We start from the raw sequence: 14111 nt of genomic DNA on the forward strand, positions 1-14111 counted from the left end.
ACAACAACCTTTCAAGATCATCCAGCTAATTCCTGCTGATGAAGATTTTGGATGACAATTTGGCTCCCCAAATAGAGTTTTTCTATGGGAAAAAGACTATCAGCTTGTTATCTGAACTCTTCATGAGTGGAATGTGAATACTCTGACTCATATGTCTGACTCACGAGTCTGGTTAATGTGAGTCTGTCTTCAGGCGAATGATCCACTTTTACTTTCTAGATATTGAAGTTGAAAACAAGACCATGGGATGAGGCTAAATTACTGAGGTAAATATAGTCTTCTTTTTAGATTACTCTTCAGCCTCTCCAGCAGTATCCTTATCTTACTGCTCACCTTCATTCTATAATAGCACTAAGAATTTTAAGGAGGGGATTCTACCATATTTCATTAAAATGAAATATGGCCATTTTGTGAAAAGACAGGTAGAGTTTTGTGGATGTGATCAATTAGACTCTATAAGATACCAAAGTTCTTAATAGGAAAACAAGTAAAATGCACAATTCACCAACGGGATTTTGATACAGATTTTCCCAGCATTCTCCTTCATTATCAGAAGTTATCACCAGAAATATCAGAGAGATGGCTGCTGTGGTGGAATAGAAGGAAATGTGGTGATCACCCACTCACATGTGGTGACAGGCTTTCAGCTATCAGATTATCGTTCTGCTCCTGAAAAGGGAAATTCTTTCATTTACCTTCCTTCTCAGAGAATCAGCTTCAACCTGGTAATAGGAGCTGGAGGGGCAATGCTGGGCAGTACAAAGATTTACTGCTTCAGAAAATCTGAGTAATGAGGAAGGAAGATGTCTGGTGCTACACAAACCAGGCCAGGGCAGTTGTTAATTCTCAAGATTTAATGTTCGGTGACTTTCCCCCTAGATCTACCTCCTAAACTGATACATTCTGGGGTTAATCATTGTTTATGTTGCCTTTAGGGAACACTGGAAGAGTAGCAGTTTCTAGTGAACTGGTGGCTTGATCCCTGGATGGGGAAGATGCCCTGGAGGAGGGCATGGGAACCCACTCCAGTATTCTTGCCTGGAGGATCCCAAGGAGAGAGGAGCCTGGCAGGCTACAGTCCATAGGTTTGCAGAGTCAGACATGACTTAACACGTCCACACACACACATGCACAAAGATCCTTATAAGATCTTTATCTTGGAAAAAGAAAAGAAGCAGGGCTAGGGATGAGTAACAGACACAGGGAGAGAAAAAGAGAGACCGACTCGAAAGGAAAACAAATTATTCCTTGAGAAGATAAGGTAAAATAAGTAATTTAGAACAATTACCTAAGCAGGTTACTTCCCTAGGAGTATACTTTTTATCTCAACCACCTAGAAAGCTTTTTCTAAAATACATGGGTCTTTATATCTTTTCTACAGTTTCTGACTCAAGGGATCTGGGGTTGGTCTTGAAGATCTGTGGATTTACAAAGATTTTTCCTGGTGAGTCCTCTAGGCATTTGAGGCTGAAAACCACTCCTTTTGTGACGAATGCCCTCATATATGACATGTCAGTCTCCCTAGCTACGATCCGCTTTTTGCTCTGAACTTTAAAACTTTAGATTACTTTTCACTTTCTCCTCCTGCATTCATGGCAAAGAGGTTCAAATTCTATCAGGTTACCTCTGGTTTAATTAGATTCTCTGGCTCAAAACACCATGATCTTAAATAAATAAATAAAGAAGTAAAGAAAGAAGGAAAGAAATTTAAGTATGAATCATCACTAAACTCTGCAAAACTGCAGCCACAGTGCCACCTGCTGTAAGTTACGAAACACTGAGGGTGAATTAAATCCTTGGGAAAACCTGCAGTGTTCCTTGAGACCCAAAGAAGGGACCTGAAACAACAAAGGAGATGAAAACTCAGGGCGACAGCAATAAGACAGCATGTGAGTGAGGAAAACCTATCTCAGATGAGAATGCTAGATTCTACCCATTGAAAAAGAAATGCGAAGGAGACGGGCGTAAAGAAAGGATTCTCTAGGGGAATTACAATAATTAAATCCAACCACTTCCTACTCCGTAATTTTGTCTTGCTAGATATTTGGTTTTACTAAGCCTCCACTTTTAATAAACTCTACGGCTGTTGGCTTCTTTAAAATCTAACTGCACAAGCATTTGTAAGAGGCAAATTAAAAGGGGTTTTTAGATCTAAAGAGTTTCCCTCTTAGCTCAGCTGGTAAAGAATTCACCTGTAATGCAGGAGACCCTGGTGTGATTCCTGGGTTGGGAAGATTCCCCTAGAGAAGGGAACCGCCCTGCAAAATGGAATGGCCCTGGAGAAGGGAATGGCGACTCACTCCAGTATTCTTGCCTGGAGAAGCCCATGGACAGCTGAGCCTGGCAGGTTACAGCCCATGGGGTTGCAAAGAGTCAGACACAACTGAGCGACTTTCACTTTTTAGATCTAAAACTGAAAGCTTACGCAAGATAATGTGGCCTCTGACACAATAGTTATTAAGACCAATCAGCTGGATTTGAACGTGTGCAAAACTATTCAGACTCTTGTCTGGTTCAACTGATTGACAGCAGTATGTAGTTATAAGACAGGTAGGAACTGAGGTATGGTTTATATCTTGGAACTGAGTTTTCTTCTGTAAGAAAGAAACACCTAAGATGAAAACTATGATGTCTCCAACCTCGCCTCAGTCAAAGGCAAGGTACATTTACTCTTACACGTAGAGACAGAAATACCTACAACAGAGTTGGTCAGGGGTAGTCCATATGGACAGAACTTCTTCAAAATGAACAAAGTCCTGGCTGTAGCTCAGTTCCAAGCCCATCGTTGAAAAGATCAACAAGCCTATTTCCTCATCTGCGGGTGAGGCAAACTCCTCTACCGTCTTTATACATATGTCATGTCATTGGGTAAAATCAGTCAAATAAAGACAGTGGTCTTCCTAACTCACCTCTTGTTCAAATAACACATGGATTCTTCTCACAGTAAGTCCATTGACAGAATTTACAAAAGCAATGGAAATTCATTCCGAGAGCAAAATTCAAAATGTAGTCATCTAAGGATACCATTGACTTCCCTGGCGGCTCAGACGGTAAAGTCTCTGTCTACAACGCGAGAGACCTGGGTTTGATCCCTGGGTCGGGAAGATCCCCTGGAGAAGGAAATGGCAACCCACTCCAGTACCATTGCCTGGAAAATCCCAGGGACAGAGGAGCTGGGTAGGCTACAGCCCATGGGGTTACAAAGAGTCGGACACGACTGAGCGACTTCACTTCAAGGATACCATTAGCACAACTTGAATAGGGTCAGATATGTCTCCTGATGTGACAAGGAGAGTCCAGGATATTTGGCAGCAGGGGTGGGAGGTGGTCTTGCTGTGGTGGGAGAGGGGAATCTAAGTCACACATTGTTCCCACTCTGTGAGACGGGCCACTGCATACCCCCGTCTGAAACCATTCCTCCTTTCCATCAATATTGAGGGGTTCACCGAGCATCACACCCGCTGGGACTGAATGACTCCAGAAAAACTTTATGACCCGAGCCTTGTGAATTTTGAGATTTAGAACCACTATGGTGTTTCTCTTGGAATATTAATGAATCTCCCCTGGGTCAGTGTAGGCACAAATGCCTGCCCTTGATACTTATCCTCTGTGTCTTGTTGCCTCCATCAGTCCTCCACTTCCCTGCCTGCCTCTGGTCAGCCTCTACCCCAACTCTTCAGGGTCATCGGATACAGACAACAATGTGGTTTTAAAGGCAGCACACAGAAGAGGAGTTGAAGGGTCTTTAAAGTACTTTCTTCCCTGGGCTTGGAATGGCAGGGTAGGGATGTGGAGAAGCAGGAAGGAGGTATTAGCGACTCTGGTGAAGGTTATTACTAGTGACTAGCCAGTACTTTGGCCACCTCATGTGAAGAGTTGACTGATTGGAAAAGACTCTGATGCTGGGAGGGATTGGGGGCAGGAGGAGAAGGGGACGACAGAGGATGAGATGGCTGGATGGCATCACGGACTCGACGGACGTGAGTCTGAGTGAACTCTGGGAGCTGGTGATGGACAGGGAGGCCTGGCGTGCTGCGATTCATGGGGTCGCAAAGAGTCGGACACAACTGAGCGACTGAACTGAACTGACGCAGTCTACCAGCACCTAAGTTTTCTCTCTCCTTTATCTGTGTCCCTAATTCCTGTAAGAACCCTTGTTAACAGATTCTTATGTATCTTTCCAGAAAAATCATATATATAGTTCAACATACCTAATATATACATTTGTGTGAGTGTGTGATGTTGTATGTTAGGATTCTATCACAATACTATTCAGGATCTTGCTTTTCTTCCCCCACTTAAGTATAATTTGTATGTCTTTGCATATTAGCATATTCAAACATCTATTATTTGAAAAAGCTACATACTTTTCCATTATATGGGTCTATCATAATATATTTAATTAGGACCCTATAGATGATAATTTATATTATTTTCAATTTGTGATAGCAACTAATATCCTTGGATATACAGAGACATATTTATGAATGAAATTAGATCAGTTAATAGCAGTGGGACATAAGTATAAGTCAAAGATTAATACACTTAAAAATCTGATAGTCACTATAAAATTTCTCTAAAATTGTTAATTTAACTTCCTACTAGGAGAAGGCAATGGCAACCCACTCCAGTACTCTTGTCTGGAAAATCCCATGGACAGAGGAGCCTGGTGGGCTGCAGTCCATGGGGTCGGGACTGAGTGACTTCACTTTCACTTTTCACTTTCATGCATTGGAGAAGGAAATGGCAACCCACTCCAGTGTTCTTGCCTGGAGAATCCCAGGGATAGCAGAGCCTGGTGGGCTGCCATCTACGGGGTCGCACAGAGTCGGGCACAACTGAAGCGACTTAGCAGTAGCAGCAGTGTTCATGAAGATGCCAGTAATTCAATAATTCTAGGTATTAACAGTCTTCAGGTGGCAACTGATTGTTTTGATTTGCATTCTTAATCTTTTCATAGAGCTGAGCATCTTTCCATATTTACAACCCCAATTTATTTTACAGTGAATTATCTAGTCATATAATTTGCTTGTTTTTCTTCTTCTGGATGTGATTAAGACCTTATACATTAAGGAAACTGGCTCTTTGTTACAGTGTTGTGTTTTTCTTAGCTTGTTATCTGCCTTTGGGAAGAAACAACTATAAGGAAAATCTTAAAGGAATTTTCTATGCTTGCATGAGTCCTAGGTTTTATGTCATACAAACCCCTTTCCCCATTAAAAAATTGTTATTACTTCAAAAGTCAAATTCTGTTTTAACTTTTATGCATTTTTTCTTTCTTTTGCATTGAAGTTTATTTATTGATATATCATTTGGGATTTATTTTGATGTAAAGAATTTGGCTGGCATTCATTTTTATCAATTTTCCCCCAAAGCAAGTCCATGGTACTTACTTCTACCATTTATTGGATTACTTTTCATTTTATAATTTCTAAAGCCACTTTTATCATTCTTTTAATTTCCATGTGTATCTAAATCTATTTCTAGACTATTCCATTGTTCTGTCATTCTCTAGTAAGAAAATTGTCTTCATACTAGTAAAGTAATGCTTAAAATTCTCCAAGCCAGGCTTTAGCAATATGTGAACTGTGAACTTACAGATGTTCAAGCTGGTTTTAGAAAAGGCAGAGGAACCAGAGATAAAATTGCTAACATCCGCTGGATCATCAAAAAAGCAACAGAGTTCCAGAAAAACATCTATTTCTGCTTTTTTGACTATGCCAAAGCCTTTGACTGTGTGGATCACAATAAACTGTGGAACATTCTTCAAGAGAGGGGAATACCAGAGCACCTGACCTGCCTCTTGAGAAACCTGTATGCAGGTCAGGAAGCAACAGTTAGAACTGGACATGGAACAACAGACTGGTTCCAAATAGGAAAAGGAGTACGTCAAGGCTGTATATTGTCACCCTGCTTATTTAACTTCTATGCAGAGTACATCATGAGAAATGCTGGGCTGGAAGAAGCACAAGCTGGAATCAAGATTGCCGGGAGAAATATCAATAACCTCAGATATGCAGATGACATCACCCTTATGGCAGAAAGTGAAGAAGAACTAAAGAGCCTCTTGATGAAAGTGAAAGAGGAGAGTGAAAAAGTTGGTATAAAACTCAACACTCAGAAAACTAAGATCATGGCATCTAGTTCCATCACTTCATGGCAAATAGATGGGGAAACAGTGGAAACAATGGCTGACTTTTTTGAGGGGGGCTCCAGAATCACTGCAGATGGTGACTGCAGGCATGAAATTAAAAGACGCTTACTCCTGGGAAGGAAAGTTATGAGCAACCTAGATAGTATATTCAAAAGCAGAGACATTACTTTGTCAACAAAGGTCCATCTAGTCAAGGCTTTGGTTTTTCCAGTGGTCATGTATGGATGTAAGAGTTGGACTCTGAAGAAAGCTGAGCGCCAAAGTATTGATGCTTTTGAACTGTGGTGTTGGAGAAGACTCTTGAGAGTCCCTTGGACTGTAAGGAGATCCAACCAGTCCATCCTGAAGGAGATCAGTCCTGGGTGTTCATTGGAAGGACTGATGTTGAAGCTGAAACTCCAATACTTTGGCCACCTGATGCGAAGAGCTGACTCATTTGAAAAGACCCTGATGCTGGGAAAGATTGAAGGTGGGAGGGGAAGGGGAAGACAGAGGATGAGATGGCTGGATGGCATCACCAACTCGATGGACATGGATTTGGGTGGACTCTGGGAGTTGGTGATGGACAGGGAGGCCTGGCGAGCTGCGGTTCATGGGTTGCAAAGAGTCAGACACGACTGAGCTACTGAACTGAACTAGTCTTTTATAATGTTAGTAGTTCTTTCTTATTATTCCTTTGATATGCTTATTTTTTCCTAGAGTAATTTTAGCATCATTATATCTATCTCTTTAACTTATACCAACCTCAGTGGTATAGGTGTCTCAACTTGGAGCTCATTTAAGGATTCATCTACTTCCAGGTAAAGGTTAATATTTTGTCTAATTTTTACTTCCTAGTCTAGGGTCCCACGTATGGTAATTTCTGATTTGCCAGTATCCAAGATGCAGGTTACAGAAGAGTGATAAAACAATATAAAAGCTTTAACATCTGTTGATTTTAAAATCAAGAGTAGGAGTAATTTAAGCCAGGATACTCACTATAAAAAGTATTTTTGGACATCAGTAATTTCAGCTAACATCATTAAGGTGAACAAATACCTAAGCTTTCAACATGTTCTACAAGGCAATAACTTTACCTGCTGTCCTAGAATATATGAACCACAGGTTTAAGGGTTTACATTAATTCTTCCAGTTCTAAGGACTTTACTTGATATTCTATTAATTATCAGGCTGATGCAGCAGATGTGCAAAATGGGCAGAAATGCTTCATGTTCCACAAAACATGAGAATCTTTAAAAAGCCACACAGCTGTGTGCTGTGTACACTACTTTATATTATGCACTCTTAAAGAATAAGTATACAATTCTTTGAATAAGCAGGAGAATTTTTTCATTCATACGAGATCAGAGTGTGAGCTTACCGTTAGCATGTCATCACACTTCATGTCTGGTGTATCACCATCTTCACTTTTATTGTAGAATTTTCGGAAAAAATTGAATGCCACAACAGTATATAGGTATACAACAACAGCCAATAAGCCAACAGTTAATACAAGCTGGAAAGCAATGTGACATGGAACATATATTAGAAATACAAATCAGCGGATTTACTGACTAAAAGCTAATGGAATCCACACCTTATAATCATCCTTTACTTATACCCTCAGTGGGGAAATCTATTTTCACGGTCTGTTTATTTTATCAAGTGGTCAGATTACTTTGTGTAAAACTTGACTGCTTGATTGACTAATAAATGCATACTATTGCTGGAATACGAATAATTGCTGATTTAGTTTCCTATCCAAGTTCAATTTGGATAATTATTCATTAATATTTACTTAAATAAAATTTAATTATTCTAAATGATTAATTTAATAATTAATATTAATAAGCAGCTTAATAAATTCATTTTTCTATTATCTAAATATTTGGTGGTAGATACTATACTAAATACTTTCTTTTCATAAGGTCGATTCCCTTTAAATAATTTACATGTCTAATAAAAACTATCTCTTTTTTGTTATGATAGTAAGAGGGGCTGTAAATCATGTTTTCCTTCAATAACATCCTAAATTAAAATAGGAATTTCTTCTATCACCTGGAAATGCATAACTGTTAGTAGTATGTAATATAAATATTAAAAAAAAGAAAACTAAGAAGTCTGGCTTTGTTACTATAAAGCAGTGATCAAAGGGAAAGACTCCTTTAATTATATATTTACTGTTTTGGCTGTGCCACGTAGCATGTAGGATCTTAGTTTCCCCAGGGATTGAACTCATGCCCCCTGCATTGGAAGATCAGAGTCTTAATCACCAGACTGCCAAGGAAGTACTGGGAAAAACACTTCAAAATAGTGTTAGTTATTTGGTATTAAAGGCTAATTTTCTCGTTGTATAAATAAAATTCACAGTTTGAAAGGTCTTCTTTCAGCTGTATGTAATTTTTAATTCCAAACTATACATACTATATATATGTATGTATTATAAATACATATAAAATATATATATACATTTTATAGAATATGTATATATATGAATATACACATAATTTGTATATGAATATTTTGGGGGCTACCCTGGGGGCTCAGATGGTAAAGAATCTGCCTGTACTGCGGGAGACCCGGGTTCAATCCCTGGTTTGGGAAGATGCCCTGGAGAAGGGAAAGGCTACTCACTCCAGTATTCTTGCCTGGAGAATTCCATAGAGAGAGGAGCCTGGCGGGGTTGCAAAGAGTCGGACACGACTGAGCAACTAACACTTTCACTTTCATGTATATGTTTTGAATGTGCTTTCCACCAAGCTGGTGAAAATACTTTTCTGGTTCCATCACAAAAATTCTAAACACACTAAAATACATTATTTTTTATGTCAACTTCCTCTGATTACAACATACCCCTTATGTTAAAGTGGCATATATTAAGTCTTTTAAAAATCACTTTATAATTATCTGGAAAAAAAGTGTCTTAATAGAGGGCTTAATTCACTCCTACAAATTAAGTACAAAGCCACTGTAAATTTTACATGTTTATACTCTCTATATCTCTGCAAATGGAAATCTGATACCTCAAAAAGAGAGGGAATGGAATTTAGAAACAAGCAAAAGTTTATTTAGTTGAGAATAGTGCTAGATTTTTTGTGTGAAAATACTCCACAGATTCACCATCTCCAATTCTCTGAATATACTTGGAGCTAAAAATTAATCTACTAACTGATCAATGAATAAGCACAGTATAGTTTTTGTCACTGGATTTATGCCATGCCATGCATACCATACTCATATTCAGAAACTAGAGTGACATATATAAGATCAGCATGCTGAAACTTAGAAAACTGAAGGTCATGATAATGTGAATTTAACTGTGGACATAGTTCAAGGTTTTAGGAAGGGTACCAATTTTAGAATATGTTGGATTATAAAATTCTGGAAAAAGAAGGACTCTTTTATTCCAAGTAAATAACATAGAATGTGTTACCTCTCAGTGGACACTTGATAAATAGAGAATGATTGATAAGTTTATTCATAATGAAAGTTTTAACATTACAAGTGTGTTGCATTAGAACATAAGCTGATTATCTGAAATTAAGCCAACTTTCCTCTAAGCAAGCATGACCTTGTCAAGTGTGAAAATTATTATTCTTTTTGCTTAATATAAAAGTAGAGAAAAGAGCCTAAGAATATCTGGTTTAAAATACTGTATTATATTACAGATGCAGCATCTGTTTTGTTACTAATGCAACTAGTGTGTTAGGATGTTACAGCATATTTTGGTTTTCCCACAGTACCAAAAAAAGCAAATATCATATTAGGAATAAAACAATAACTATTTTCCTGAGAATTTACTGTGCCAGGGCCTGTGCTAAGACCTCCATGTTTATGTTTTTATTTTAAATTCTCACAAAACCCTGGTAAGGTAGGTACTTTTGTTGTTTTCATTCAACATGAGGGAGTTGAGATTTAGGAATGGTAAATAATTTATCCAGGTCACAAAGCTAAATCAGTCAAACCAAGACTTGAATGTAGGTCTAGGGGACTCTCAAACTACAAATCCTTATGGTTTCCAGGAGAAAAAGTACAACTCCTCTATCCACAAAAGCTTTAAAACTGTACACTGTCATTTGAGGTTTGGTTTTATTTCTGTTGGAATATTTGTTAATTTTTTCAGTTTTTGCAGGGGAAAGAAAAGATAAACATTTACCTGTTTGCCATTGTGAGTTACTGATGACAAGATGGTTCTTAACGTCTTGAATCCCATAGCAATGTCCAGAAGATGAGCAGCAAAAAAAAAGTTGTTGTAGTGTCCAAGAATGGACATGGTCATATACCAGGCAAGGTAGAGGAAGGACTATTAAGATGAAATGAGAGAAAAGAATGTCAGAAAATAGAATACATATTATTGTCAAAAGCTACTCTGATCTCATTCTAAATGCTCCATTGACTTTATCTTTTGATTATATATTCATATAATTCCAATTAGTTATATGAGTTTGTATATTTTATTTTTATTTAGTTCATTCTGCAGAGTTCAATGCCATCCATTCTCTCCTTTACACCAGAGTGGTTGTTTTTATTTATCCTCCCACAGAGAAAAATGAATTGACTTACTATTCAACAGCAGCTTATATCAGCCTCAGCACTATTGATAGTTTGGGCCAGTTAATTCTTTGTCATTGGTGTCATCGTGTGCACTGTAGGATGGTTTGCAAGCAGCATTCCTGGTCTCTACTCACCAGCTGCCACTAGCATTCCCTCTTCCCAGTCATGACAACCCAAAATATCTTTATATGTTGCCATGTGTGGCTGAGTTGAGCGACCTTCTTTTTATTCAGGGAAGCTGCTTCCACTGTTAGATGAGAAGTTAGCTGAAAGACACCTTACTAGCAGTTGACAAAATGATTTCAAGATGAGTTTGAGCTCTTTGGAGGGTTCTCTAAGATACCCAGGATTCTGGGCCATGACTGGATGAGGCAGGGGTGGAGACAGAGGTTAAGAGTACGCAGGAGAGGGGTGTCATAGGTCTTTAGCAGAATGGAAGTAAGGTTCACTATAAAAGTCAGTGCTAAGATTGGAGTGAGATTTTTTGAGATTAAATGAGATGTCCAAGGAAGAAAGCACAGATGAGAGAACAGCAGAAGGCCTTAGGGGATGTTCTTACGTTCCTTTCTGAGTGGATGTGAGAAGATGGCAAAAAAATTAAGAAGCAAGAATGAGGGGGTGAGCTGAGATCTACAGAAAAAATTGTAGTCAATGTATTCAGCCATGTTTCAAGATTCTCTCTCACAACTCCCCAGCAGCAAATAGTAGCATTAAAAACAATTGACAGTAACAGTTATTTAAACTGAAAATTCTAAGATTCAAAAATGTCAAGCTAATGAACCAGTGAGGTACTATAATGTGATTCTCTGCCTTGACAGCTGGTGGCTTTTAGTCATGGGTGATTTTTTTCATAATATTTGTACATATATGTGGGTCCTATGGTTTACCTCATAGGCTCTTGATAAAAGGAAGATCCATCAAGAAAAAGAACACAATAATGTACTTAACTTGGCAGAAACAAATGGATTGCAATCAATGTTAAGAAAAACTTTAAACAACTTATTTAGAATTTTCTAACATCTGTAAAAATTTTGAAGAATGCCATCGTTCAACTAAAACCTGAATGAAAAAACACATGAATTTTCATGTTTCATTTTCTTGTGTAAATATATTTTCATTTTAATCTTTCAGCTATTGAAAGAAATGGAATGAGAGATGGGCTGATGAATCATGTATTTCTGTGGGTTTTTCTCAGACATGGTCAGTATTAAATGAACCGATATTTGAATAACTTTCTTAAGTAGCCATCTTTCCACCTGCTGAAGCCCAGCAAATTCATCTAATCAGAGTGCGTTTTACTTTGTGGTATTGAAGGTAGCTTACGTTGTCAGTGAAAACGACTCCTAGTTTCCACATCTGATACTTCACATCAATAGAGTTCAGTCTGGAAAAACAAAAGAATTTGTAGATATGTACATGAAGCAAAGGCTCACAGGCTTGCAAGAGCCTGCTGGCATTCACTCCCCATGGGATGGGGTAGGGCTGGCAACCATATCAGAAGATTAGTTCTAGTTCAGGTGCCTAGGGAAGAGGTTGAGAGCTCCGTTGGACAATGTATTCCAGAGTTTTGTGATTTTTTTAGAGGAATCTTAGAAAACAAAACAAAGCATCATTATATCTTCTATTATTTAAAAATAGGTTTTTTTGACCTTTTCTTTTCTCTACATTAACTGTAAGATAAACACTTTACGTCTAACAATTATTCCTGAAAATTGTACAAATTAACTAACATAGGTATATCAAGACTTTCCTCCCTAACTTTTAGCCATACATTTGTAATTGCATACCAACAGAATTATTTTTAGTTTAACTAATAAAAACCTGCATAAATATCCACATTTACTTTATAACTGTACTGATTTTGCCAGTGAAAGGGCTTATTGGTTCTGTTTTTGTTTCCTTTTGATTTCAGAAATGCCCCTTCTCACATCCTTCTCTATCCAAAAAGATAACCCTCCCCCTTGGTTCCTATAGCACTTTGTAGTCACCTCCCTTTATAATCATTTCCCAGTTTTGTAGCTGTAGGTGTGTATGTATGTACATGTATTTACACCTCTCTCACTAGTCTCTAAAATCCCCATCGCCAAGCACATTATATGATACAGTCAGTGTATCATATAATATTGAATAATGTTGAATGAATGAATTGCAACATAAATATTTTTGATCTTTGCAGAATAAAATAGACATGTATTAAAATATACCTTCTAGCTTTCTTTTTTCAGAACTTGCATTGGTTTATAGGGCGAGAAATTATAATTTTGTTAGCCTTCCCATAATTTTTGGAATTGATATAATAATATGTAATTTTTAGTGCTATTTTCAAAAGGGCTTCTCTAGAGATACTGTTTTAGTCTTGTTTGTTTGTTTTAGTCTTTAATTACTTTTTTAATCATTTCTTTAATTAGGCCAATCTTAAGTTATAAGTGTAGTGATAAATAGTTTATCATCTAAAGTTGATTTCATAGGAGATTTTTCCTCTTGGAGTTAAGGTTTAATTTACTTTAGCCTAGAATCTTTTACTTTTAAGGAAATAAAACTGTCTTTGAGTTGTAGTTTTGTTATTTTAAATAATCATTTTTAAAGTTTCATGCATATTTACAATAGGTTTCAATATAACAATACTTTGTCTTGAAAAGATAAACACACACACACACACTGGGACAGTTTGCATGAGAGCATAATTGTATTCCATGAAAGCAATCCAAAATAAAATAAGGGTTTTATCAGGATGTCTGAATTTCCCATGGTAGTTTCGTGATTTAAAAATTTTGTTCTTATGATTAGTTCTTTTCTATCCCTATCATTCGTTAGGGTAGCAAGTCGCTACCAACTGCATGAAAAGCATTTTGTAGTACACAGTACTCTCTTCTCACTAATGGTGGCAGTAATGCTATTTGGGCAGAGCTGACTCCACCCTCAGGGATGGAGCACAGCTGATCTAGACCAGTCACGGCCTCCCCAGCCACAGGGCTTGGTTCCGAGGTAAACTAGAAGCCCGAGAGCTCTGAGATATAAGCGCCCCTCTCACTCCATAAAGACACATAGTGAAGTATGCAGGCTCTCTGGCTGTTGGAGGCCATTCTACCCCAGGAGGTCAGTTGGCCACCTATTTAAATGTGCACTTTTGGCGCTGCTGTTGTTTAGTCGCTAAGTCATTTCCAACTCTTTTACTACCTCATGGACTAGCCTGCCAGGCTCCTCTGTCCATGGAATTTCCCAGGCAAGAATTCCAGAGCAGGTTGCCACTTCCTTCTTCAGGGGATCTTCCTGACCCAGGGATTGGACCCATGTGTCCTGCATTAGCAGGTGGATTCTTTACCACTGAGCCACCAGGGAAGCCCAAATGTGCACATACCAAGAAGCCCTCTATATTTGATTGATAAATACATGCACACATAGAAACATGAATCATCCTGTATGC

At 38.0% G+C, this 14111-nt stretch overlaps 1 protein-coding gene across 1 annotated transcript in view; it reads right to left on the minus strand.

Annotated features, from left to right (window-relative positions):
* The window catches only part of LOC120865404 (ryanodine receptor 2-like), an 803227-nt gene that overhangs the window by 29633 nt on the left and 759483 nt on the right, over positions 1 to 14111 (minus strand). Inside the window, exons 99-101 of the mRNA XM_040242681.1 lie at positions 12011 to 12071; positions 10290 to 10436; positions 7515 to 7649 (exon numbers count right to left, since the gene is read on the minus strand). Coding sequence (XP_040098615.1) covers positions 7515 to 7649; positions 10290 to 10436; positions 12011 to 12071 — 343 coding nt within the window. The remainder of the gene's footprint in view (positions 1 to 7514; positions 7650 to 10289; positions 10437 to 12010; positions 12072 to 14111) is intronic.

The sequence above is a fragment of the Oryx dammah genome, unplaced genomic scaffold (genome assembly GCF_014754425.2).
Source record: "Oryx dammah isolate SB20612 unplaced genomic scaffold, SCBI_Odam_1.1 HiC_scaffold_6, whole genome shotgun sequence".
Classification (NCBI taxonomy): Eukaryota; Metazoa; Chordata; class Mammalia; order Artiodactyla; family Bovidae; genus Oryx; species Oryx dammah.